Source organism: Biomphalaria glabrata, chromosome 4, assembly GCF_947242115.1.
Source record: "Biomphalaria glabrata chromosome 4, xgBioGlab47.1, whole genome shotgun sequence".
NCBI classification, from domain to species: domain Eukaryota; kingdom Metazoa; phylum Mollusca; class Gastropoda; family Planorbidae; genus Biomphalaria; species Biomphalaria glabrata.
Genome location: NC_074714.1, coordinates 33936540 through 33960706, shown reverse-complemented (window position 1 = coordinate 33960706; position 24167 = coordinate 33936540). Strand labels below are relative to the sequence as shown.

Genomic DNA, 24167 nt, shown 5'->3' with positions numbered 1-24167 from the left:
GGCTTTCTAAATTTAGTGATTTTATTAAAGGTGTTACTCTAGTCAAAATGTGAATATTCGTTTGTTATGAATCTCACTGCTCTATTTTGTGTCTGTTCCTGTTTCCTAATGTTTTCTTGAGTTGAGAGGTCCCAAACAGAGGATGCATATTCTATTATTGGCCTAACCAAGGTTAAATAACAGTTAGTTTTATGTTCTTATTTGATTTATAGAAAAAAAATGTCTTTTAATAAACCCTAATGCTTTCTTTGATTTTCGGATATTAGTATTACGGTACTAGCAAATGTTGTTGACATTGTGATGCTATTGATTTTAAAAAAAAGTGAAAATGATTCAGAAAATGAAAAATAACATTTGAAAGCCTATGTGTAGAAGTCACATGGAAGATAAAACTATACACCTATAATCATCTCTAATGAAGACTTTACTGACATCTCAAGTATTGAGCTAAACTTACAAAGATTCCCGCTGCCAGGGGACATAACTGTTGCAGACATGCCGTATCTAATAACACTACAATGAATTAATTACCTTAGTACATCACAATCTTGGCAGATCATTGCCAAAAGCTTACAGTTTTTGATAATATTTTTTAAAATAATAAGAAGAAATGAAATTAAAAAAAAAAGATTTCAAACAATTTCATTATCTGTAATTTTATTAATCAAAATAAAATGAACTATTTTTTTTTTGTTGAAATACATCAATATTTATTTAAAATCACAATGTTAAAATGTTGAACAAAAGTTTATTATAACAAACTTCAAATCAGAAAGTATCTGATATCCAACTTCTGGATAGCAGACACATAATGTTTTGTAAACAGTTCAATGAATCAGTTACAAATCTTGTTTTCTCCCAGGAACTAGATCTTGGTTGAAAATTGTTTCTTAATCTCTTGTAAACTCTGAAGTAGACAGCTTTACACTAAAATAAGAAAAAGCAAGAAATATAAAAAATACTTAAAAAAAAAACAAGCCTATATTATCATATCTATTAGTTTTGATCAGTCATGTAATTAAATTTGTAATACATCTAGAATAACTGCAATAAATCTGTGCGATTAGAAAATTTTTACCATTTGTTTTAATTTCAGGCCATTTCCTTCTTTTAGCTTTCTCAATACTCTATGATCTGAACCAATTGATAAAGGGGTGGGGTGAGAAAGAAAGGGGTATTTGTGTGGACATTACTGTGATCGCTTTTTAAATGTATTTATACACAAAAAGTTGAGAGACCTAAATTTGAACTCAAAGGCTCAAGCCTATACAAGCCTCCTCCAGCCAACACACAGACCAATATGCCAGCAAAGTGCTTATGAAAATAGAAGGTTTTTTTAGTTATCTTTTGTTAGCTTCAAACTTTAAAGCGGAGACCTATTTCTCTCTACAAAGTACAAAGGAGACTAATTCAACGTATACCACCAAATCAGTCAAGTACAATTTCTTATTCTTGTTCGATATCAAACAAAAGAATTAATTACCAATAATTAATTAACTAATTGGTTATTTATAGTGGCCCCTCAAAGGTTAAAAGACACTATTAGTTTTGTGTGGCCTGTCTGTCCATCCATCTGTCCATCTGTCTCGTTTAGATCTCAGAAACTAGAAGAGAAAATGAAAATTGTACATCATGATCTTTTAGATCATTCAAAGTTCTAATGCAATTGTTACTTTTTTCTTTTCCGACAGTGAGCCATCAAATTTTTAAAATTATATATGCAAGAAGATTTTTCAAAAATCACACCACTTTTAAGTGAAAAACTTCGGGAGAGGTAAGTCTTTTAAAAAGGTCACAGACTTCTTCATTAATAAATCAAGCTTCATTCATTAATTTGTACATTGGTACAAAAAATTTGCATCGAAGGTCACAATGGAAAAAGTATCAATGGATCATTATAAAATAGATTTTCCATTTATTAACTAACTTATGGAATAGATACTGATTCAAATGTTGTTTTTTAAAAAGAATTTTAATTCGAACTTCGTTTCAATTGTAAGTTAAAAAAAAAAAAAACGAACTACTTTTATATTTATAGCGCGCAGTTTTCACATATTCTCATTAGGCTATACACTTGACAACAATCTAAAGTACAAAAAAATAGAGGCCAGACATAGATCTAGATTCATATTTAATTGTATTAAACAATTTGAACAAAATTTACATTTATAATCCATTAAGAAAATAGTTTAATAGTTTATCTTCCAATACTAATAGCTTAGGAGTGCAGATTTATTTATTATGAATGTAAGTGATTCGAATCTGATGCGAACAGCATAAGTAACGACTAACGTCTATATTACTAGTATTAGTATTATATGAGATAAGATAAGTGCACTTAACTCAGTAGTAGGCCTACTAATCCTGATCATAATATTGACCTAGATCTAGCTCTAGTAGATCTAGATTCTAGATTCTAGATTCTGTTTCTAGATTTCTAGATCTAGTCAATCTAGTCATTCTTTTTTCTTCTAGTCTAGATTACGCTATAGATTTAAATTTAGTTATGGATCTTTATCTAGAGTCTAGATCTAGAGTCTAGAGCCTATTTAGTCTAGACTTAGACTTAGACCTAAGCCTAAACCTTCTTCTTCTTATATAATACAGACGTTACTTCAAAAAAGAAGATGATTACGTCCTACGCGTCATGCATTTAGTCATGCATATTAACCAATGACTTAAATTCTGCCAAGTCACTGGTTTTCCTGGCTAGCTCAGGCAACCCATTCCATGCTCTAATAGCACTAGGGAAGAAGGAGTATTTGTACAAATTTGTCCTAGCATATGGGACGAGGAATGTGCCTTTATCTTTGTGTCTTTCAGAGTATTTTATTAAATTTTGTTTTTGTATTTGAAGATTATGGTTCAGTGTTTTATGTATGATTGCTACTTTACTTTTGAGCCTTCTGTCCTGAAGGCTTTCTAAATTTAGTGATTTTACTAGACCTAGTCTAGATTCTAGATTGAGATCTATAGTAGGTTCTTATATTTTGTAGTAGGTATCTTGGAGCAGTGGCGTCATTTGGGGGGGGAAGGGGCGCGAGAGTGCACCGTACAAGTCGACACCATTTTGGGGGTGGCAACCAAGTTGGAAAGCAGACACATTGAAAAAGAAAATAATAAAACCTCGAGATTTATCTTGGAGCAGTGGCGTCACCAGGGGGAGGGGATGTGAGAGTTGCAGTCTGCATTAGTCGACACCATTTTGGGGTGACAACCAAGTTGGAAAAACCCTGAGCTACCGCACTAGGTGCCCCCAACACTGTATCGGGAGGTTTCCATGCTGATCTTAAGTGATCACTTAACGCTACTCTATTTATTCCAGAAGAGTTAGAAGAGTCTTATCAAAGACGACGTGTTGCACTGTTTGCTTTTATGTGAAACCTAATGCCAAATATTAAAAATTTCTTTAAATGATCAAAACAAGAATATGGCTTGAATATATTTCTCGTCCATTGGTGAATTTGATGGGGGCCACCTCTGTAATCTTGTTTTTATTGATTCTTATTTTGTCAGGTAAAAATTTCAGCTTGATCCGAGATGTGGGAGAAAATAATGTGTACAAACTTTTTACCTGATGTACAGACAGAGTGAGTTGATATACACTTTGTAAAAAAGACATCTCTGATAGGGTAATCTAATTGCTAATTATAACAGTTTGATAAGAAGTTAACAACAAAAATTAAGATATAAAAAAAATTAACCAACAAGTGGAATTACATTCTTTTAGAACAGCTATTCTCAATTTCTATATTTCTGATGCCTCTTTTTACAATTTTTCACTATACAGCGACCTCAAACAGTTCATAACCCAAGTAAATGTGCTTTTGACATTGTCATAAAATCATAATTGTACTGTAAATATCTGATATGCATGTTGTCACACTTAAATACACAAGTTGGCTACTGGAGACAATCAGTCATGTGGTAGAATAATAGTTTGTGAGAGTAAATGACCAGGTTAATAGGTCAGGTCACATTGTGCTTGTGTAAAAACTTTCAAAAGACCTTGAAACTATAGTTACATTATCTAGTAGGTAGCAGGTGAGATTTAGAATGAATTTGAAAGATAAAAGGTATGTAGATAGAGTAATTAATTATGTAACAATCTAAACAATTATTTTTAAAAGACTATAAAGGGAAAGTTAAAGTAACCACCATTAGTCATTAGCTTTTGATGGTCAGAGTTGTATTCCCTTTGCTTTTTTTTGACAATAATATTATTTGTAAGTCATCATTTGTATAAGTCATTTATTTTTTATGCAGATTTGTTAATCCCTGAATTAATTCCTTTATTGAATTAAGTTTGAAGATTTATAACTCAAGAAAAAATATATTCCACACAGCGTTTCATCAGTTCATACAACTCTGAATCTGTAGATACTACGATACCTATTGAGACAACTAGTATAACTGAGAGTGTGTATAACAGAACTCTCTAATCAAGTCATGACAAAGGCGAAAGTTCATATTTTTTTGTGCTAACGAGAAGCAATTTTCTATGCTAGCCTTCTATGACAGTATGGATGTGTTACGGCTTAGTCATTTTCCATACTTGTTTCTGAGTTTCATTCTTGATCATTTTCTGTAGTTGGGTATTATTCTAATTGTTTTTGTATGCTCAAATTGCTGTGGTCCAATCTCTTTTGTGGATGTGTGTGCTAATTTAGTACCTGGGAGAGAGTTTCAATGTTGCCTTCAGGAGCTCATCAAACAAAGCTCAAGTCAGATTTCAATTAAAATTCATAATCTACATTGGGACTCAAACTCAGACCTCTCAGGAAGCCAAGCACTTAATGTCACTCAGCCACATTAATTGGCTGACCTAATGAGTTATAGGCTAGAACTGGAAAAAAATACTGTGGATAGATCAAGAATGAGAAGAAAGCTAGAACTCACAGTCTGGACAAGCAACTCATCTGTAGAGCAAGACATAACATGTTGTGGACATAGATCTATGACACTAAAATACCTGTGTCCATCCTGAAGACTCATATATTTCAGCCTTCTTGGTAAATTTCTTTCTTCTTGACTCCAGCCAGAGGTAGACAAAGCAGAACATATGACATATCCTCCAATGATCCTGTAATAACAATATAATAATTAGGTCACAGTGGGACTCAACTTGTATTGAATATATCCAATTAAATCTCTTTTATGAGTTCATATTACAACATTTTACTGGATAGCTAAAGGGTTTGATACATCTTAAGACTAGGACTAGCTATGAACAGCAAAAATAAAACCAAAAAAAAATTAATTCAGCAGTATTAAACATTACTCTGAGCAGAATTCAAATTCTACCATGAACATTTATGCACTAAACCTTGCACTGATCCCTTATTCAGGAGTGAAAGATGCACATTTAATTATAATTTGTTCTATGTAAGTCTGATCTAACAACTTTTTAAAACCATCTTTTGAACTAAGAACCAAATCTCTGTACCAATTACAACTGTAGCTTACCCCATGATGGCACCCATAGATCCAGCCCTCACCACTATTCTCATTCCTTGATCAAGTTCTTTGAAGGCAAAGGCTAAGGATGATGCAATGCCATATTCCCAAACAGTTGATTTGTTTCTATAAGCAGCGATAGCCTGAGACAGGTGACTGAAAGGAGAAAAGATCAGTGGTGCAAGGAATTTAAAAGGTTTCAAAATTAATTAATACTAAAAAAAAAAGCTTTCTAAATGAGATCAAAAGAGTTTGTTTCAAAATTTGAATATATTATTAATTTGATAGACTACCGAAAATTGACTTAATAGTTGAGAACGAAAAATTCCTAGGAAAATCTATGGTGCTATACAAGATGAAACAGGGTGGAGGGCACGCACTAACCATGAGATCTATCGATTGTATGAAGATTCACCAATAGTGACAGATATAAAAAAGAACAGATTAAGTTGGGCAGGTCACCTTGAAAGAATGTCAGTGAAAAGAGGAGCAAAAATTGTATAGTTAAAAAAACAAAAGGCAGGCAACCCAAAGGCAGACCCCGAATGTGATGGATTGATGATGTGGAGGCAGATTACAACAGTTTGGGGTTCGGGTGTAGAGACAAAAGGCCCAGGAGAATTCTGAAAAGAGGGATGTGTTGAAGCAGGCCAGAGCCCTCCATGGACGGTAGAGCCACTGAAATGGATGGATTGATTAATTTAATAGTTTTATCCCACCACAACTATGCTGTAATGAAGTCATTATTATGTTTTCCAACATCAATTCAATGTCGAACTTTACTGATGCGGTGTCACAGTGATATGTTAAACTGGTGTGATGTTTAACTGATGTAGTGTCACTGTAATGTTAAACTGAAGTGATGTCAAACTGATGTGTCATACAATGATGTGTAAAACTTATGTGATATCTCACTGATGTTGTGTCACAATGATGTGTCTATCTGATGTGCTGTCATAATGATTTAATGGCATGCTAAGTATTTTGCTAACACACTGTTCATAGTTGATAAATTATTATTGTTCTTAACTCTTTCTCTCCTAACTCCTAATCAACTATGCCAAGGTTGATCTGACCCACACAAGCTAAATTGATTTTTGGAATTATAAGCTTTAATTTGTGTTGTGTAAAAAAAAGCATACATTCCCCTATAATTCAATACCAAATATAACATTCTGTGGTAACAAACAAAAAAGTTATTGAAGTTTAATAATTACAGGTTAGTGAAATACAAATGAGCAAAATGAATAATTCTATCGGAACGAAGAAAATAATTATGGAGAGAAAGAGTTTATTATTCTATCTTGAATTGTCTTTTTTTAAGGGTATGTTTTTACTACTAATTAAGAATCCAGCTAATAGAGATTTGAATGAAACTAAAACCATATGTATCGACACTACAATGCACTATACTTACATTATTATACATGAAAAAGCAGCCATTTTAAGAGTAGTCTTGACTGTCTCCTTCAAGATATCTCTTCTAATGGAACGTTCCAACTGTCAACAAAATAACATCACTACTTTATTTTCTAACAATTTTTTTTTACAAAATGAATGCAAATAGAACAGAAGGTCATGTTATTTTACACATTACAATTTCAGATCCATCCAGATTGCACAGAAAAATTATAATTTATTATCCTAATTAATTATTAGATATGTGCACACATTTGATTCTTATGAAATAAGTGGATTATACTGACTGCATTTATTTCCATGAAATATAAATACAAAACTGCTTTATATAACAAGAATACTAAAGTCAAGTAATTCAGTCGAATCAAATTACCCTTGAAAAAATCGAAAGATTTTATGAAAGAAGAATTTTGTTTTCAAAATTTTACAAGAGTATCTTGTAACTAGCACAAATACTAACCATTTTTACAAAGCTTATATCAACTCACTCTGTCTACCTGTTTATGTGGTAAAATTTTTTTACACACCCAATCTCGAATCAATTTGAAATTTTTCACAATTATTTCTTGTAACTGACAAAAACAAGAATAAATAATAAAAATTAACAATTAGTTGCTTAATTATTCGTAATTAATCATTTTGTTTGGTATCAAACAAGAGAAAGAAATTGTGCTTGACTAATGTGGTGTTATAAGTTGAATAAATCCCTCTCTATAATCTGTGCAGAGAAATAGGTCGTCACTTTAAGTTTGAAGCCAACATGAAAATATAAAGATATTTCCTCTTCTAAGCAAATGACTTTACAAATTTGGAGGAACTAGTGTGTTCTGGAGGTACAATAAATTGAGTTGAGGTAATTGAAATGTTCAAGTTATTGTTTCACTGCCCATGTTCAAGTGCAATATTTATAATATACAATTAGATCTCTGAGCTCACATCAAATTGAGTGGGAAAAGAAAATTCATGACTTTGTGACACTTCTCATGCAGTGTGACAGAGTTAATCATTGCTGAGCCAGAGCATGTCTTACCAATAATACTTTCATAGTTGGCAGCTCTGGTGATTGTTTCTCCAACAACTTAGCACTTGACCGAGAACTAGCCGAGACAAGACTTATGATGGCCCCCAAGAACACAACCCTCTTTATAATTGTGTTCATCATTTGTACATCCTCCTGAATAAATCCTGTTTGGTATCTGCTGAAGAGATTTAAACAAATATAACGACATCAAAAATAGATAACTAAACTCTCATCATAGCAGTTCAAACTTTGAAGTCTATTAATGTTTAAAGTTTGTAGCTTACTTCTTATTTATCAAGTTATTTGTTGTGTCTGTCGTATGAATATTATTTAAGTATTTAAATCAAACAAAGCTGCCTGGTCATGCAGTATTTGCGCTGGACTTCATACCCTGCCCGCTGCCATCCCCCGTCATCTTGTGGGAGGTTTGGACTAAGACTTCATGGAGGGTGGATGGGTAGAACCTGAATGCTGATCTCAAAAACGGCTGTAATGATTTTTCTTGAAATTTAACTGTTGATGCATTTCACTGCGAAAAAAATTACTAGCTCATTGACCACATGGGGAAAACTCTAGTTGGACTGTAACAAGTTTTTAAAGTAAAAAAATAAATTTTAATTTGGCTATAAATTGAAGTAAAAAAACAACAATATGGCTTAGTCAACTGTAGTGTATCGATAAGTTGTTTATTAAATTTAATGTTGCTTAAAGTTTATTAATAGATTTTCTAAGCTTTGCTTATATTTTTACAAAAATCTAATATAGATTACATAGATCTAGATTCTAGAAGTAGATCTAGATCAAGAGTAGTTCTAAATCAGAAGTCTAGGTCTAGTTCTATATATAATAGATGTCTACATAATGAAAGTGCCAACAAATAATTACTCCATTTTACAATGCCCGCTACCCTATTGGTAGCATTGTTTGTACAAAATCATTAAATCGATACCTGCTTTTAACTAAATTTTGTTTTTAAATTAATTTTTTTTTTATTTATTTCATTTTAAGTTGTATGATGGAGGTATTATCTTTTTAAAAAATGTAATGTTTAATGTTTTTCTTGTTTACAGATCAAGATCTTCTTGTACTTACTAACAGTACAGCATCTTGAGTCTATCCCAACCAGTTTCATTCTGTGTAATAGTAGTTAGGCCTACTTCACTGTAGACATGTTTCTTAGAAGAGTTTAGGTTGGCTTTAAAGCCTGGCAAGTCATTTAACTGCATGTTGTTCTCAACACTATCCTGTGATGAGCAAAAGGCTGTGGGTAGGACAAATGACTTCAGTTTTGAATTGTTTTTAAAGTTGATAAAAGTTGATAGCATACTGAAAGACATACAGTGTTTGTTCTCTTTTTTCATATCACTGTAACCTAACTGACAACGTCTTTTCAACAGAAGATTCTCACAATTGGCTCCACATACTTTTATTATGTCCTCCATTTGAAAATGTCTCCTCAGTGTCACTCAGTCTGAAATAAATTAAGGTATTACATAGTTTAGCTTCATTATAACATTGAAATGCTAGTTTAATCAGGAAGATAAATGATTTCTAAGTACAGTTTCAATGTATATTAAGCAAGAATGATATCAACAAATGCAAAAGATGTCATAATAACCCTTTTGATGTGCCATGTGTACATTACATTATAATTAAAGAAGTATAGCACTGCTATTACTATTAGATATTGCAGTGCTTTTCATTAATGTTAATTAATATGAAGTCTGTCATGGATCCAAGAAAATGTAAAACTCATGGCCACTAGAAAGAGTTTTAGGAAGAGGTATACACTCTTTGTCTTCCATTCTAATTCTATCTTAAAAATCTTTAGAAGGTATCAGTATCTGCTAAGGTCAAAGACATTCTTACCAAATCTTAAGTCTTAAGCTAGTGAAGAAACACTTTGATTCAGAGAAACAGTTTGAATGGTTTCAGAAACACTATCTATACAATAATACTATACTATTGTAACTATTGTGACAAAAGGAAAGAACTAGACTAGACTAGATCTATCATCTAGGTCTAGATTATAATCTAGTTAAGTTATAAGTAGTAACCTAGCCTAACAGTACTACAGTCTGTAGTACTATCTAGATCTAGGCAGTGAATTAGTTAGTAATTAGTCTGTTACTACTAATTACTAGTGTTACCAGTCTGTACACAGGCACAGTCGCCTGAGTCACAGTGAAGTCGAAGTCAAGTGCAGTGAGTTGAGTGAGTGTGTGAGTGCTAGATCTAGAGTCTAGTACTAAGTCAAGTGAAGTCAAGTCTAAGTGACTAAGTCCTAAAGGCTAAGTGCTACTTAGATTTAGATCTAGTACAGTAGTACTGACTGAGTAACTGAGGCTAGAATAGATCTAATAGAGTCTCGTTAGATGTAATGTATATAGATTCTAGAGTTAGAGTGACTAGAGTCTTGATCTATCTAGATCTATATAGAATAATATAGATGTAGAGAATCTAGAGTCTAGATCTCTAAATTCTTTGTTTGACATTGTAAATGTCGTAAGATTTGTAATTTTGTCAGTTCAAAAGAGTTGCCGGTACTGACACTGACCTATGACTTTAGAAAAAAATAAATCAACTAAATCTGTGTCAGTGACATTATGTGAAGAAATGGGGAAGGGGGGTGCATATTGCACAGGGTGAACCCCACTGGCGTGCAATCCCCCCACTCCCCCCCCCCAAAAAAAATAAACTCGGCCGACCCTTACCCCAAAGAAGGGAGGAAGAATTTTAGTAAATAAATCACACAAATGTATACGAATTTATTAGGCCTACTTATGTTAATAATCCTTTTATCGACTCGTTTGTGACTGCTGGAATGTCGCACACTACATGCAGCCTCAGAACGAGACCAAAAGAAAATCCGCTGTCGAGGACAGACGCAGACGGCGAAAAGAAAATCTAAATCGACCACCTGCGGACAATGGGTATGCTTGCCCTAGTACGGCAAAATATGTAGGTCACAGCTGGGGCTACGCATCCACGGGAAATACTGCATTCCTCACTAATCTTCGGACTCGAAGACAAGCTTTATTATTATGTTAATAATATATACTAATCATTTATATCTCAACCTATTTTTAGAATATTTCAACCCCTCCTCTAGTTTGTTGGCCGATTTGGTGGGGTTGGGAGGGGGCGATGGCATCAATCAATCCCGCCCCCCCCCCCATAAACTTTCGAGTGGGGGGGAATATATCTACTGCCATTCCCACCTAAACACTTTGAGTGGGGGGGGGGGTCCTAATTTTATTTAGAAATCATAGTTTGTGAACAAAACTAGTTAAATTAATATATAATATTTATATTATTTCGCTCCCCTTCTGCATCTACTGCCCTCCCCACTCTAGCCCACTGAGTTGGGGGGGGGGTTCTATATTTATGGAGAAATCATATTATGTGAACACAATTAGTTGAATATCTATATAATATAAGCTACTTAATATTTGAACCCATTTGTATATTATGTCGTACCACACTCTCAAATTGTATCATTAGTAAATCTAAAATTGTTTTATTCGGTGGGAGGGGAGATACATGCAATCGCCCTCCGCCCATCGGACAAACCAATTATATTTCTTTTGTATTTTAGTTATGAAATTACAAATTGTAAGAAAAAATCTATCACTAATATAATGTATACATGCTATAAATTAAATTCGTCTATCGAGTTGCCCCACCCCTTTCTTTAATGCCAAATGCAAACATTATCAGAAATTCTAGAAAGGATCAAGGACTCTTACTCAGTTAATCGTTTTCACTCTACCGCCCCCTCCCCCTTTCAGACGAAAACATGACGGTACGTGACGTTTTGGCGCGAGACGTTTTTTGGTGCGAGACGTTTTGGCGCTGGGGACGTTTTGGCGCGAGATATAATTTGACGATAATAAGCACGTAGCTTTTATAACAATGTTTATTTCATTCTACCATACTATTGTATGTGAATTCTAACACCATCTAGCGCTATTTAAATTGTTGTGTGTGTTGGCCTACTTGTGTGTGTGTAAACATTGTGATGTATTGTCCTAACGTCTAAGTTGTTTAAGCCTATTCTATTTACGTCCCGTGATCGACACGTGTCCCGCTTTCCAGGCGCATGAGGATCTAAGTCAGTAAGAATAGCACATTAGGTTTTCGAAATAAAACTTTTTAATTGTAAGATAATGCACTGTAGATACCTCAGAATTTGCATTTTGTTGGCTTTCAATACCGGAAATAGTGCTTGGCTTCGCCCCGAGCAAGGGCGGGGAGTCTACAATTTTTCTACTAGCTCCAGGAAGAACCTATTGTAGGGTACAATAAACGTACAATAAACGTGGTTCGAGAGAATGAAGGGTCAGAATATGATGGAGATTAATTATATACACACACACACACACACACATATATATATATATATATATATATATATATATATATATATATATATATATATATATATATATATATATATATATAGCCTCTAATCATCAGAATCGTAATTCCATTTTCATTATTAAACAGCTCAGCACTTTAAGGCAGGCATGTCAAACATAGCGTTCGCATGCGGCCCCCGATCAATTTGCTTGCGGCCCGCTTGGCCACCTCAAGAATTATCAAACTAATGTTAAATTATTAAGCGTTTAACAGTCATCATTACTTTTCAGGTAAAATGTTTAATGCAAACAAAAAAAAAAAAAAAAAAAAAAACGTAACAATCAACTTCGTTGAACTTATTTTTGAAAGCCAATAATTTCTGGGAAATTTCGTTTATTTATTAACTATGAATTATCTTTCAAATGATCTTTTATGTTTAGTGTTGATTTAATGTTTTTAAATTAGTATTAATTGTTAATAATCACATTATAAATAAGTCACAAATCATCTATTGAATGTGATTTTATGAAGGAGTGTGTGTCGTTAAAGCTGCCGAAGTAATTTGTCCAGAAAAGGTGAAAGCATTCAAAGAAATAACATTAACTAGGAACATACTGGCAGAGAGAATAAATGACATGTCAGTCAGTTTGCGTAAACAATTACAGAACAAAATGGCTGATTTTGAATTCTTTTCATTGCTCTCAATAAGTCAACTGATGTAATGGGTGTAGCACAGTTTGCTATAGTCATAAGGGCCTGTGACAGGAATTTTGAGATACATGAGGAGCTACTTGAGCTCTGTTCTATGCTTAACTCAACAACAAGCGAGGATGTTTTTGAGAAATTACAGGAAGTGATATTGCAATACAATTTACCTTGACAAAGCTAGCTAGTCTAGCAACTGATGGCGCATCAACCATGATTGGGGTTAGGAATGGTGTTGGTGCAAAGCCGCTTGCAAAAATAAGAGAGACTTATGACAATCTTAAATTTGCTCATTTTAAGTGCATCATTCACCAAGAAGCATTATGTGCAAAGCAATTACAGTTACAACATGTGTTGAGACCTGTTTCAGTCGCTATCTTTTTTTTTCGTAACCATGGCTTAACTCATTGCTAATTGTTAATGTTTCTGGATGACATTGGACACGAATTTGATTGTTTTCCCTGCTACACAGAAGTCCGCTAGCTCTTCTGTCATAAAGTATTGAAAAGATGTTTGGCACTGGTGGGAAATTGTATTGTTTCTGAACATGAAAGGTGAACCTGTTGAACATTTCCAAACTAACGGATGGGTTCAGGATTTGGTATTTGTAGTTGATCTCACTGGTCACCTGCAAGATTTGATTTCGAGACTTCAAAGTAAAGACTAAATTGTCACAACTGCGTGTGAACATGTGAAGTGCTTTCAAGCAAAGTTACGACTGTGGATAAACCAAATATGAAGAGAAAATCTTGTTCACTTCTCAACGTGTCAGAGACTAAAAAGATTAAATACGTCTACAACATTTGATAAATATGTCCTACACCTGAAATCGTTACTGGATGCTTTCAATGACCGTTTTCGTGACTTCGTTTCATACGAGCACAAATTTTCGTTGCTTGTATCTCCATTTTTATTTGCTCCTGAAAATGCTGCTGGTAATGTGCAACTAGAGCTGATAGAATAGCAGTTAGATTCTTTGTTGAAAGCCAAGTATATAGAAGTGGCTGTGCCAAAATTGTACAGTTATATATTTAAACGGTAGATGAATTTCGGAAATTTGCAGACAGAATTCTTGATATGTTTGCTACTTTCTCTGTGAGCAGTTCTTTTCCATAATGAAAACTACAAAAACACTATTCGAGATTAGGCCTATCTGATCAGAATGTGTAATCAGTGAGGAAAGTGTTAGTGGCAAACAAACTTCAACCTGACATTAATAAACTTGTATCCCAGACTCCCAGAAATTATGTCAAGCATCATGTCTATGGAGATAATGCGTAATCATAGCAATTTCTCATAAACATAATAATAATAATAACTAAGGGACAGGTATACCATTAAATACTTTATTCTATTGTATTGTTTCTAATTTACATTAAAACTAGTAAGCTATGTTTTCCAACTGATTTGTGGCTGCGCCCCTTCATAGTAAGTTTTTATGCGGCCCATACACATTAATGAGTTTGACATGCCTGCTTAATGCATTTTAAATTTCTGGATAGGAAACAGAACTCAATTGAAATAACCTAAAATACACAAATACAGGATTATTTCCCTTCGTCTTATAAGAATCTTTTATTTATAAGAATTTTGTACAAATTAAAAACATTCTCGATTTCACTATAAATTGGAAAGTACATGAAAAAGATCAAACTGTAAACTGAATGTACCCCGGTACGGTAAAGAAGGCTATGGCTCGTAAAATTAGATCTGTATTTTGTATACAATTGAAGAGGTGAATTTTGTCATTAGGGCGTCCTACATAACATTCTGAACATATTTAATTAAGAATGGATTATAATTTACTTTAGTCGATATTAATGGACATATAATGGGTGTTAGTAGGTATTAAATTTAGTTCATTGTGATAGTCGCTGCCAATCTCTCTGACTGCTTATGAATAAGGATAGCTGGCTCAACTTTGTCCTATTTCTGGACATTTACATTTCAATTTTTTTTTAACTACACCTTTCCCAGTTCTTATTTTTCTAACGAGATCATTTTTTGTTGGCAATCCAGACCCAGAACTACATCCTAACCTCAACTCTGCTTATATACTTTGATCTCTTCTAGAGCACATACAAAGTACATCCTAACCTCAACTCTGCTTATATACTTTGATCTCTTCTAGAGCACATACAAAGTACATCCTAACCTCAACTCTGCTTATATACTTTGATCTCTTCTAGAGCACACGCAATGACCTACAACTACCGCATCACAAACGAAGAGATTTAAAACAGGATCACATCGACTATTGGGCCCCACGATGACTTGCTAACCACTGTCAAAAACACAAATTCTATGGCCATATCACAGGGTCTTTAGGGCTGTCAAAGACCTTCCTTACTTAAGGGAACATTGCCAGGAAAAGAAGAAATGGCATATAGAGAAACTGATGTGAACATAAACATAAAATAATGGACGGGCCTGTCATTGAAAGAGATTCTATCCAAGGCGAAAGACAGAGAGGAATGCAGAAAGACGGTTAACAGATCATGTGTGGTGTCCCAACGGTTCATCAGACTAAGAGATACGTGAGGGTGACGCACATACAATTGTAAATAGATAAATAGATCCACTTTGATCTAGACAGAAGCCTTGAAGTAAATGTAAATCAAGGCAAAATACAGTTTTGTTTTTCTATTGTTCAAATGCATCATGTAACAGTAACAAAGACGCATGGTCAGTGGACTGGCTAACTTTAGTGACCACAAGTTGGGTAAAAGTAAGTCTGTGTATGGTCAGTGGACTTGCTGACTTTAGTGACCACACGTTTGGGTAAAAGTAAGTCTGTGTATGGTCAGTGGACTGGCTGACTTTAGTGACCACAAGTTGGGTAAAAGTAAGTCTGTGTATGGTCAGTGGACTCACTGACTTTAGTGACCTCAAGTTTGGGTAAAAGTAAACCAGTAAGTCTGTGTATGGTCAGTGGACTGGCTGACTTTAGTGACCACAAGTTGGGTAAAAGTAAGTCTGTGTATGGTCAGTGGATTCACTGACTTTAGTGACCTCAAGTTTGGGTAAAAGTAAACCAGTAAGTCTGTGTATGGTCAGTGGCGTGGCTGACTTTTGTGACCACACGTTTGGGTAAAAGTAAGCCTGTGTATGGTCAGTGTGACTTTAGTGACGACAAGTTTGGGTAAAAGTAAGTCTGTGTATGGTCAGTGGACTGGCTGACTTTAGTGACCACATGTTTGGGTAAAAGTAAGTCTGTGTATGGTCAGTGGACTGGCTGACTTTAGTGACCACACGTTTGGGTAAAAGTAAGCCTGTGTAAGGTCAGTGGACTTGCTGACTTTAGTGACCACACGTTTGGGTAAAAGTAAGCCTGTGTATGGTCAGTGGACTGGATGACTTTAGTGACCACACGTTTGGGTAAAAGTAAGCCTGTGTATGGTCAGTGGACTGGCTGACTTTGGTGACCACAAGTTTGGGTAAAAATAAGCCTGTGTATGGTCAGTGGCGTGGCTGACTTTTGTGACCACACGTTTGGGTAAAAGTAAGCCTGTGTATTGTCAGTGGCCTGGCTGACTTTAGTGACAACACGTTTGGGTAAAAGTAAGCCTGTGTATGGTCAGTGGACTGGCTGACTTTAGGGACCACACGTTTGGGTAAAAGTAAGCCTGTGTATGATCAGTGGACTGGCTGACTTTAGTGACCACAAGTTGGGTAAAAGTAAGCCTGTGTATGGTCAGTGGACTGGCTGACTTTAGTGACCACACGTTTGGGTAAAAGTAAGCCTGTGTATGGTCAGTGGACTGGCTGACTTTGGTGACCACACGTTTGGGTAAAAGTAAGTCTGTGTATGGTCAGTGGCGTGGCTGACTTTAGTGACCACACGTTTGGGTAAAAGTAAGCCTGTGTATTTTCAGTAGACTGGCTGACTTTAGTGACCACAAGTTTGGGTAAAAGTAAAACTGTGTATGGTCAGTGGACTGGCTTAGTTTAGTGACCACACGTTTGGGTAAAAGTAAGCCTGTGTATGGTCAGTGGACTGGATGACTTTAGTGACCACACGTTTGAGTAAAAGTAAGCCTGTGTATGGTCAGTGGACTGGCTGACTTTGGTGACCACACGTTTGGGTTAAAGTAAGCCTGTGTATGGTCAGTGGCGTGGCTGACTTTAGTGACCACACGTTTGGGTAAAAGTAAGCCTGTGTATGGTCAGTGGCCTGGCTGACTTTAGTGACCACACGTTTGGGTAAAAGTAAGCCTGTGTATGGTCAGTGGCCTTGCTGACTTTAGTGACAACACGTTTGGGTAAAAGTAAGCCTGTGTATGGTCAGTGGACTGGCTGACTTTGGTGACCACACGTTTGGGTAAAAGAAAGCCTGTGTATGGTCAGTGGACTGGCTGATTTTGGTGACCACACGTTTGGCTAAAAGTAAGCCTGTGTATGGTCAGTGGACTGGCTGACTTTAGTGACCACAAGTTGGGTAAAAGTAAGCCTGTGTATGGTCAGTGGCCTGGCTGACTTTAGTGACCACACGTTTGGGTAAAAGTAAGCCTGTGTATTTTCAATGGACTGGCTGACTTTGGTGACCACAAGTTTGGGTAAAAGTAAGCCTGTGTATTTTCAGTGGACTGGCTGACTTTAGTGACCACACGTTTGGGTAAAAGTAAGCCTGTGTATGGTCAGTGGACTGGCTGACTTTGGTGACCACACGTTTGGGTAAAAGTAAGTCTGTGTATGGTCAGTGGCGTGGCTGACTTTTGTGACCACACGTTTGGGTAAAAGTAAGCCTGTGTATTTTCAGTAGACTGGCTGACTTTAGTGACCACAAGTTTGGGTAAAAGTAAGCCTGTGTATGGTCAGTGGACTGGCTTAGTTTAGTGACCACACGTTTGGGTAAAAGTAAGCCTGTGTATGGTCAGTGGACTGGATGACTTTAGTGACCACACGTTTGGGTAAAAGTAAGCCTGTGTATGGTCAGTGGACTGGCTGACTTTGGTGACCACACGTTTGGGTTAAAGTAAGCCTGTGTATGGTCAGTGGCGTGGCTGACTTTAGTGACCACACGTTTGGGTAAAAGTAAGCCTGTGTATGGTCAGTGGCCTGGCTGACTTTAGTGACCACACGTTTGGGTAAAAGTAAGCCTGTGTATGGTCAGTGGCCTTGCTGACTTTAGTGACAACACGTTTGGGTAAAAGTAAGCCTGTGTATGGTCAGTGGACTGGCTGACTTTGGTGACCACACGTTTGGGTAAAAGAAAGCCTGTGTATGGTCAGTGGACTGGCTGATTTTGGTGACCACACGTTTGGCTAAAAGTAAGCCTGTGTATGGTCAGTGGACTGGCTGACTTTAGTGACCACAAGTTGGGTAAAAGTAAGCCTATGTATGGTCAGTGGACTGGCTGACTTTAGTGACCTCAAGTTTGGGTAAAAGTAAGCCTGTGTATGGTCAGTGGACTGGCTGACTTTAGTGACCACAAGTTGGGTAAAAGTAAGCCTGTGTATGGTCAGTGGTCTTTGTGACCAATAGTTCGGGTAAAAGTACAAATTAATAAACCTGTGTTTACTTGCTAATTGGACTTAGTTTACTTATTGATGGGCATGATAAATGAGAACTTAAAAGTTCAGCATTCCTTAAATGACATAAGTGCTACAAATATATTGACCTATATATTGTTCCTCTAAATTGTTTTTTCTTTCATTGGTAAATGAGAAGTGTCCTCATCAATCTCTTTTGACACGCGCGCACACGCACACACATACATATACACATATCTACATCGAACACAAGTAGAAGAAGTAGCTTCAACAGAAGTTTTAAAGTAGACACGCCATCTGGCGCTTGTACTCTTTAAAGTGCTGTTAAACTTTGATTGCGGGGCTGCCCACGTTCATGGTTTTGTCCTCAACACTCCCAAACATCCTCTGTGACTGGGACTCTAGAAAATGTAGTTCGCTTCACTTTAATATTATTCAGGAAACAGCTCGACACCTACACAAACTCTTTACAAAATCACGGCCATACTAGTCAAGTAATGTCAAGGACCCCAAGATTAAAGCAGACGTGTGTTTTTGGGTAAATAGTTTGACACTCTTAAAGACTTGGCTCAACAATAAAATTAACATATTCCAAATTATTTTAAACTTAAACCGTGTTGTGAATAGCTCCTGGCCACATTCATTTCTGTTTAAACAGACTGCCACGAAAATTGTATCGCAATTTTTGCCGGAAAGGATATTTGATTGCTATAATTAAATGTATAATTTTGAAAAGAAAGAACTTTCACAGTAGTGTAAGGGACCTTTTCTTCTGTTTATATCTTTGAAGAAAACTAAAGAAAGGGTAAAACAGGGGACGTAAATATTGTTCAAGGGGCAATAACGTTTTATGACCCTTCTAGCTCTTGTTTCAAGTAACAAAATCACTAGATAGGGTTGCACTTTGAATATAAAAAAAAAAAAAAGATTTATGGCATTCTAAACTGTCTCCAAATGTTAGATATTTACAGCAAAATGATTTGAAAGTATTCGCTTTTCACACTTTAGCCATTCAAGTTTAATATATAGAATGAAAAGAAAGAAGAAAGGCAGAGCAGGGGAGCGAGGGGAACGAACAATCAGGCTCTTCGCTTAGATTTGATTGAATACGTCTGCTTGAAAAGATTCATGGGAAGGCAAACAAACCCGGCTGGCTATTCACTGCACATTCAATAAGGCGCTCAAATTGGAAAATGATTTCATAGTAAATAAAGGAAGCTCTACGCCTCTGCGCGAAAGCTTGAGACACTAAGCCACAAAGGAAACCGTTTGGACCAAATCAACAAGAGCTCTGCTATTCTTGGTATGTCTAGTGAGAACCCTCGGGCAAGATTTAGCCCTACATGGCGTCATCAGAAATTTATTTTTATAGTCATGTTTGTGTGAACTAAAAGCATAGACTAAGGGTGAGCATACATCAAGCCGAAATATGTCGTGCGGTACCGCCAAGAAATGTGATAAAATGTGTTTATGGCGGCCCCACTAAAGAGGGAAAAAACCGCTGTTAGAGTGCTCAGTTTTTTTTGGGTTTTTTTAGGAAACCTCAGAATTTGCGCTATTCAATTTTAGCTTTGTCATCATAGGAATTCTTGGACCTTAGGCCTCTTTTCTTTGTCTCTTTTTCGGACTTTATATGCCTCTTTTTTGGGCCCTACTGCCTCTTTTTGTGCGCTTTTAAAAAAAAAATTTAATTTAATTTAATTTTTATTTATAAGTTCTCACATTTCGGAAATATTAAATTATAAAGAATTAAAAAGAAATTTTGAAATATGATTACCCTATACTTATTTAGTAAACAAAATAGTGAACCTACAACAATAGTAGATAGAAAGTTCAAGATCAAAGACAAGAAACAGAACCTGATCTGTCTTATTAGTCTCCAAACTTGGTTGTCTGTTGATAAACTTTGGATCCATGTGTTGATGTAATTAATATTTTAAATGTTCCTTTTCTAATTAATCTTTGCCACTTCTTTTTAAATTTAAGGTAATACATTTAATACTTTGAAAATATTACTAGTTGGGATTTTGCTGGATCGTTTACCAGCTGACAGATCAGCCTGAAGTCCTATTGTTCTGATGTTTTATGTCCAACACTTAAAGCTGGGCTAATCAACAATGTTCCTGGACATCACGTCGCGGAACTCCACCAGTGGACAGACCGGTACGGTTTCCAGATGTTGACTTGTCGTCAACCCAAGACTGAGGCCAAACAGGAATGCAGTGAACTCATGAGGAGTCTAGAGGACAAGATAGAATCTAAGATTGATTATTCTTTCCAGTTTGTCTGATCTGTCGATAATTTTTCCCCACTAAAGTCTCGGGACAACTATTCTTCACCAGTTGACACCGAGAGGTCCTGGAGTTCTGTTAGAATCACCACAGACTAAAAAAATAAATAAATATCTTTGAGTTATCTTTATATATATCTAAATAGTCCGAGAACAAACAAAGCTCCACTTGCCTCTCTAACCTTGCTAATACACACAAAACACAATTTAAATATAGAAATCAATATCATGCATCGCATGTGATTAAATTCCTTACTTTTCGAAATAATAATAATAATAACAATGATACTAATAATCATAATTTTAGAAGCAAAGATTTAGTAAATAGATACCGAAGTCATCAGATGTGATGGATTATTCAGAGCCAAAAGGGTGATATGAGAATAGCATATCAAAAACTAATCAACAACTAGCCTGGAATAAAAGTAAATACACAAATATACTTACTCATTAATAAAGGCATAACCATGCACACATGCTCTTCATACAGATATAAATAGAAATAAACACACATTTCTTTTCATCTACCTTAACTCTTTCTCTCCTAATTGACGATACCATCGTTGATTTGACCCCATTAAATAATGTTTTGGTTTTAGAAAGTGTAACTTGTGTCATATAAAAAGAGCCTACACTCTCCTATAAATCTATGCCAAAAGTTAAGGTTTTCTGATTACAAAAAAAAATGTTATTGAAGTTTAATCATAACAGAGTTGAATGTGAAAAACGAACAATTCTGTCAGAACGTGGAAAAATAAATACGGAGATAAAGAGCTAGAACAAATAACAAATATTATTAACACCCTTTTTTTTAGTATTGTACAACCATTTAAAAAATCAAACTAGATAATTCTCTATCCTAAAATCAATAATTTTCCTAAATGTCAATTCTAAGTAATTAGAATCAAACAGCTTATTATTATGTAAAGCTTTGAGCCTGCTGGTCCAAACAAGATTCCGATATTCAGATAAAATAATCAAATTGAAATTATGAACCATTTTATTTTTCAGTTTTGGCAACTTGTTTAAAACAATAGACAAGTTTAGATTCACATAGTTGCCACAGTTAGCTTCTAACAAGTCTCTGACAGTATTTTTAACTTTAAGAAATAATGGACATTCCAAATTTATATGCTTCTCGTTATCAGCTTTTTCAAGATGACATAATTTACATTTATGGACATTTGCCGTTTTTTTTACTATAGGGGTCATCCGAAAGATAAGTCTATAAGTTATTTCTCTAGCTTTTGGTGGGATATGTTTGCTGTGTACGCCGAATTTTCACGTGACAATTTACTATTATGGTTTAAGATTAAGTAGTCTTCTTCCAATACACAATGACACTCCTCACTATTTTGGTACAGTCACTAATCCATTTTACAGATCTATCTCAAGAATTTACCTGGTAATGAACATTTAATACACAACAAAATCAAAGACTCATACACAACACTTCAAAAGCTGCTACAAGGAAGCCTAGTGAATAGGATTAAGTGGGGGAGAGTTCTTGGTGGGTTTCTAACTACTTGACCTACAAATTTTAGCCTAAGTGAATGTATCTTTGTTTCAATGTCTTGTAGGTTTATCCCCCCATCCTCTTTGTTTTGAATGAGTGTAGTGTGTCTGATGCTCCAAATAGTGTTTTTAAATATAAAGCCTCTAATTAATTTGTTCAGCTTGTTTATGAATTTGGGGGGTGGCTCTGTAATGTTAGCTAGATAGACAATCTTTGGAATGTCCAAACTATTTATCAATATAGCTCTACCAAATATTATAGAAGCTGTGTGCTGATACAGTTTAATCAAGTTTGAGGCTTTGATAAAAGTATTATCCCACTGTTTTTTACAATAGAACAAAGGGTTACAGGTGTAGACGATACCAAATATCTTGATGTTATCTACAATTTTGAAAGCGCAATTATCTTTGAATTTCCATTTCCCAAATCACATCACTGAGGATTTATTTTTATTTATTTTTGACCCACTAGCGTCCCCGAAAAGTGTAAACTTCTTGAATATATTTCCAATATCTTGATCTGAAGAAGGAAAAAAGGTTGTATCATCCGCGTAGGCTTTAACTTTGACAGTTGAGAAGGGGCGCCCGGTATATTTATCCCAATAATTGAGGGGTCAGATCTTACAGATTCCAAGAAGGGTTCCAAGCAAAGGATATACAAGAAGGGGGATAATGGACAGCCCTGTATGACAGACCTTTGTATGGGGAAACTCCTACTGAGAGAATGATTAATTATCAATATACTTGTTTGCATTTGTATAGACAAGCTTTATATATCTGATTAACAGGGAACTTATTTTACATTTCTCAAGCACATTGAACAAGAAGTTATGACTTACTCACTCAAAAGGTTTTTTCTTGATCTACAGGTAAAAGAGAAACATTGAGGTTTTTATCCTTACTGTACATGATAAAATCCCGTAAAAAACTGCGTCATGCCGTCTATGTTTTTGTCAGTACAACAGTACTGGTCTTGTCCTATAATTTGGTTAATGAGTGGTTCTATCCTTAGGAAAATCATTTTTGTGAGAGTTTTATTGTGTCTATATTGAGAAGAAGAACCGATGTATGCGTCGTTAAAATTTGCCGGAAACTGCCCCATTTTAATGGCGTCGCTTTACAGTCGCAGTACGAGAAGGTTTTGTAGAATTCAATCTGGACCGGGGGATTTATTGCTCTTAGTCGAGTCTAGGTCAGTCCTAAGTTCGTCTAGCGTAAATGCACTCTCTAAGAGATCTCCATCTGTCTTGTCCAGCTGCTTGCAAAATTTTAGAAAATTCTCCTGAGCATCAGTATGTACTGGCTCTTCACTGTATATAGTAGTGAAGTGTTGTGTAAATATATTCTTAATATCTTCATAATTAGGCCTATCTATTTTATTCCCCTCATTATCTATGATGTTATTTATAATTTTACTTGATTTTACATTCTGTTCAAACGATAGGAATAGTTTGCTAGGACCTTCATTGCTTATGTAATTTTTACACCTAATCTCAGCACTCCTAGACTCCTATAAATATACTTGTTTAATTCTTCTAGTTTTAAAAGAGCGTCTGTTTTAACCATTTCATCATCTGTGTATAATAATGTGTGATTGAGATGTTCATATTCCTGCTTCCTACATTCCTGAGCTTATATAGATGTTAACTGGCATTGCTGCTTGATAGAACTTTTTTAGGAGTGGCCATGTCTGTGTTAAATCGAAATGGGGATCATTTATATCTTGTAAGTAAGGATTTAGATTAGTAGAAACTAACTCCACGAAAAGAGGGATTTCTAACAGAGAATTGTTACATTTCCAGTGGGCTGACTTTCTTTTAATTTCTTTGTTTTTTTCGTTCAAAGTAACCAACACCGCCTTGTGGTCAGTGTATTCTAATGTTAACACCGCCTTGTGGTCAGTGTA

At 35.3% G+C, this 24167-nt stretch overlaps 1 protein-coding gene across 1 annotated transcript; it reads right to left on the bottom strand.

Moving 5' to 3' along the window:
• Positions 1 to 637: 637 nt before the first annotated feature.
• LOC106066370 (complex I assembly factor TIMMDC1, mitochondrial-like) lies at positions 638 to 21198 on the bottom strand. Its single transcript, XM_013225363.2, has 8 exons — positions 21194 to 21198; positions 9322 to 9368; positions 8990 to 9158; positions 7907 to 8075; positions 6875 to 6957; positions 5467 to 5613; positions 4973 to 5083; positions 638 to 927 (listed from the first exon to the last, which is right to left on the bottom strand). Exons 3-8 carry the CDS (start codon positions 9121 to 9123, stop codon positions 891 to 893), a joined length of 681 nt encoding a protein of 226 aa, XP_013080817.2. The 5' UTR covers positions 9124 to 9158; positions 9322 to 9368; positions 21194 to 21198; the 3' UTR covers positions 638 to 890.
• Between the last annotated feature and the right edge of the window lie 2969 nt (positions 21199 to 24167).

Coding starts and splice junctions, on each gene's coding strand:
- LOC106066370 (XM_013225363.2), bottom strand. CDS start 9,123: ATGCAGTTAAATGACTTGCCAGGCTTTAAAGCCAACCTAAACTCTTCT. Junction 5,614..6,874: donor GCTTTTTCATGTATAATAAT/GTAAGTATAGTG, acceptor TTCTCCTTTCAG/TCACCTGTCTCAGGCTATCG. Junction 5,084..5,466: donor TCTATGGGTGCCATCATGGG/GTAAGCTACAGT, acceptor TTGTTATTACAG/GATCATTGGAGGATATGTCA.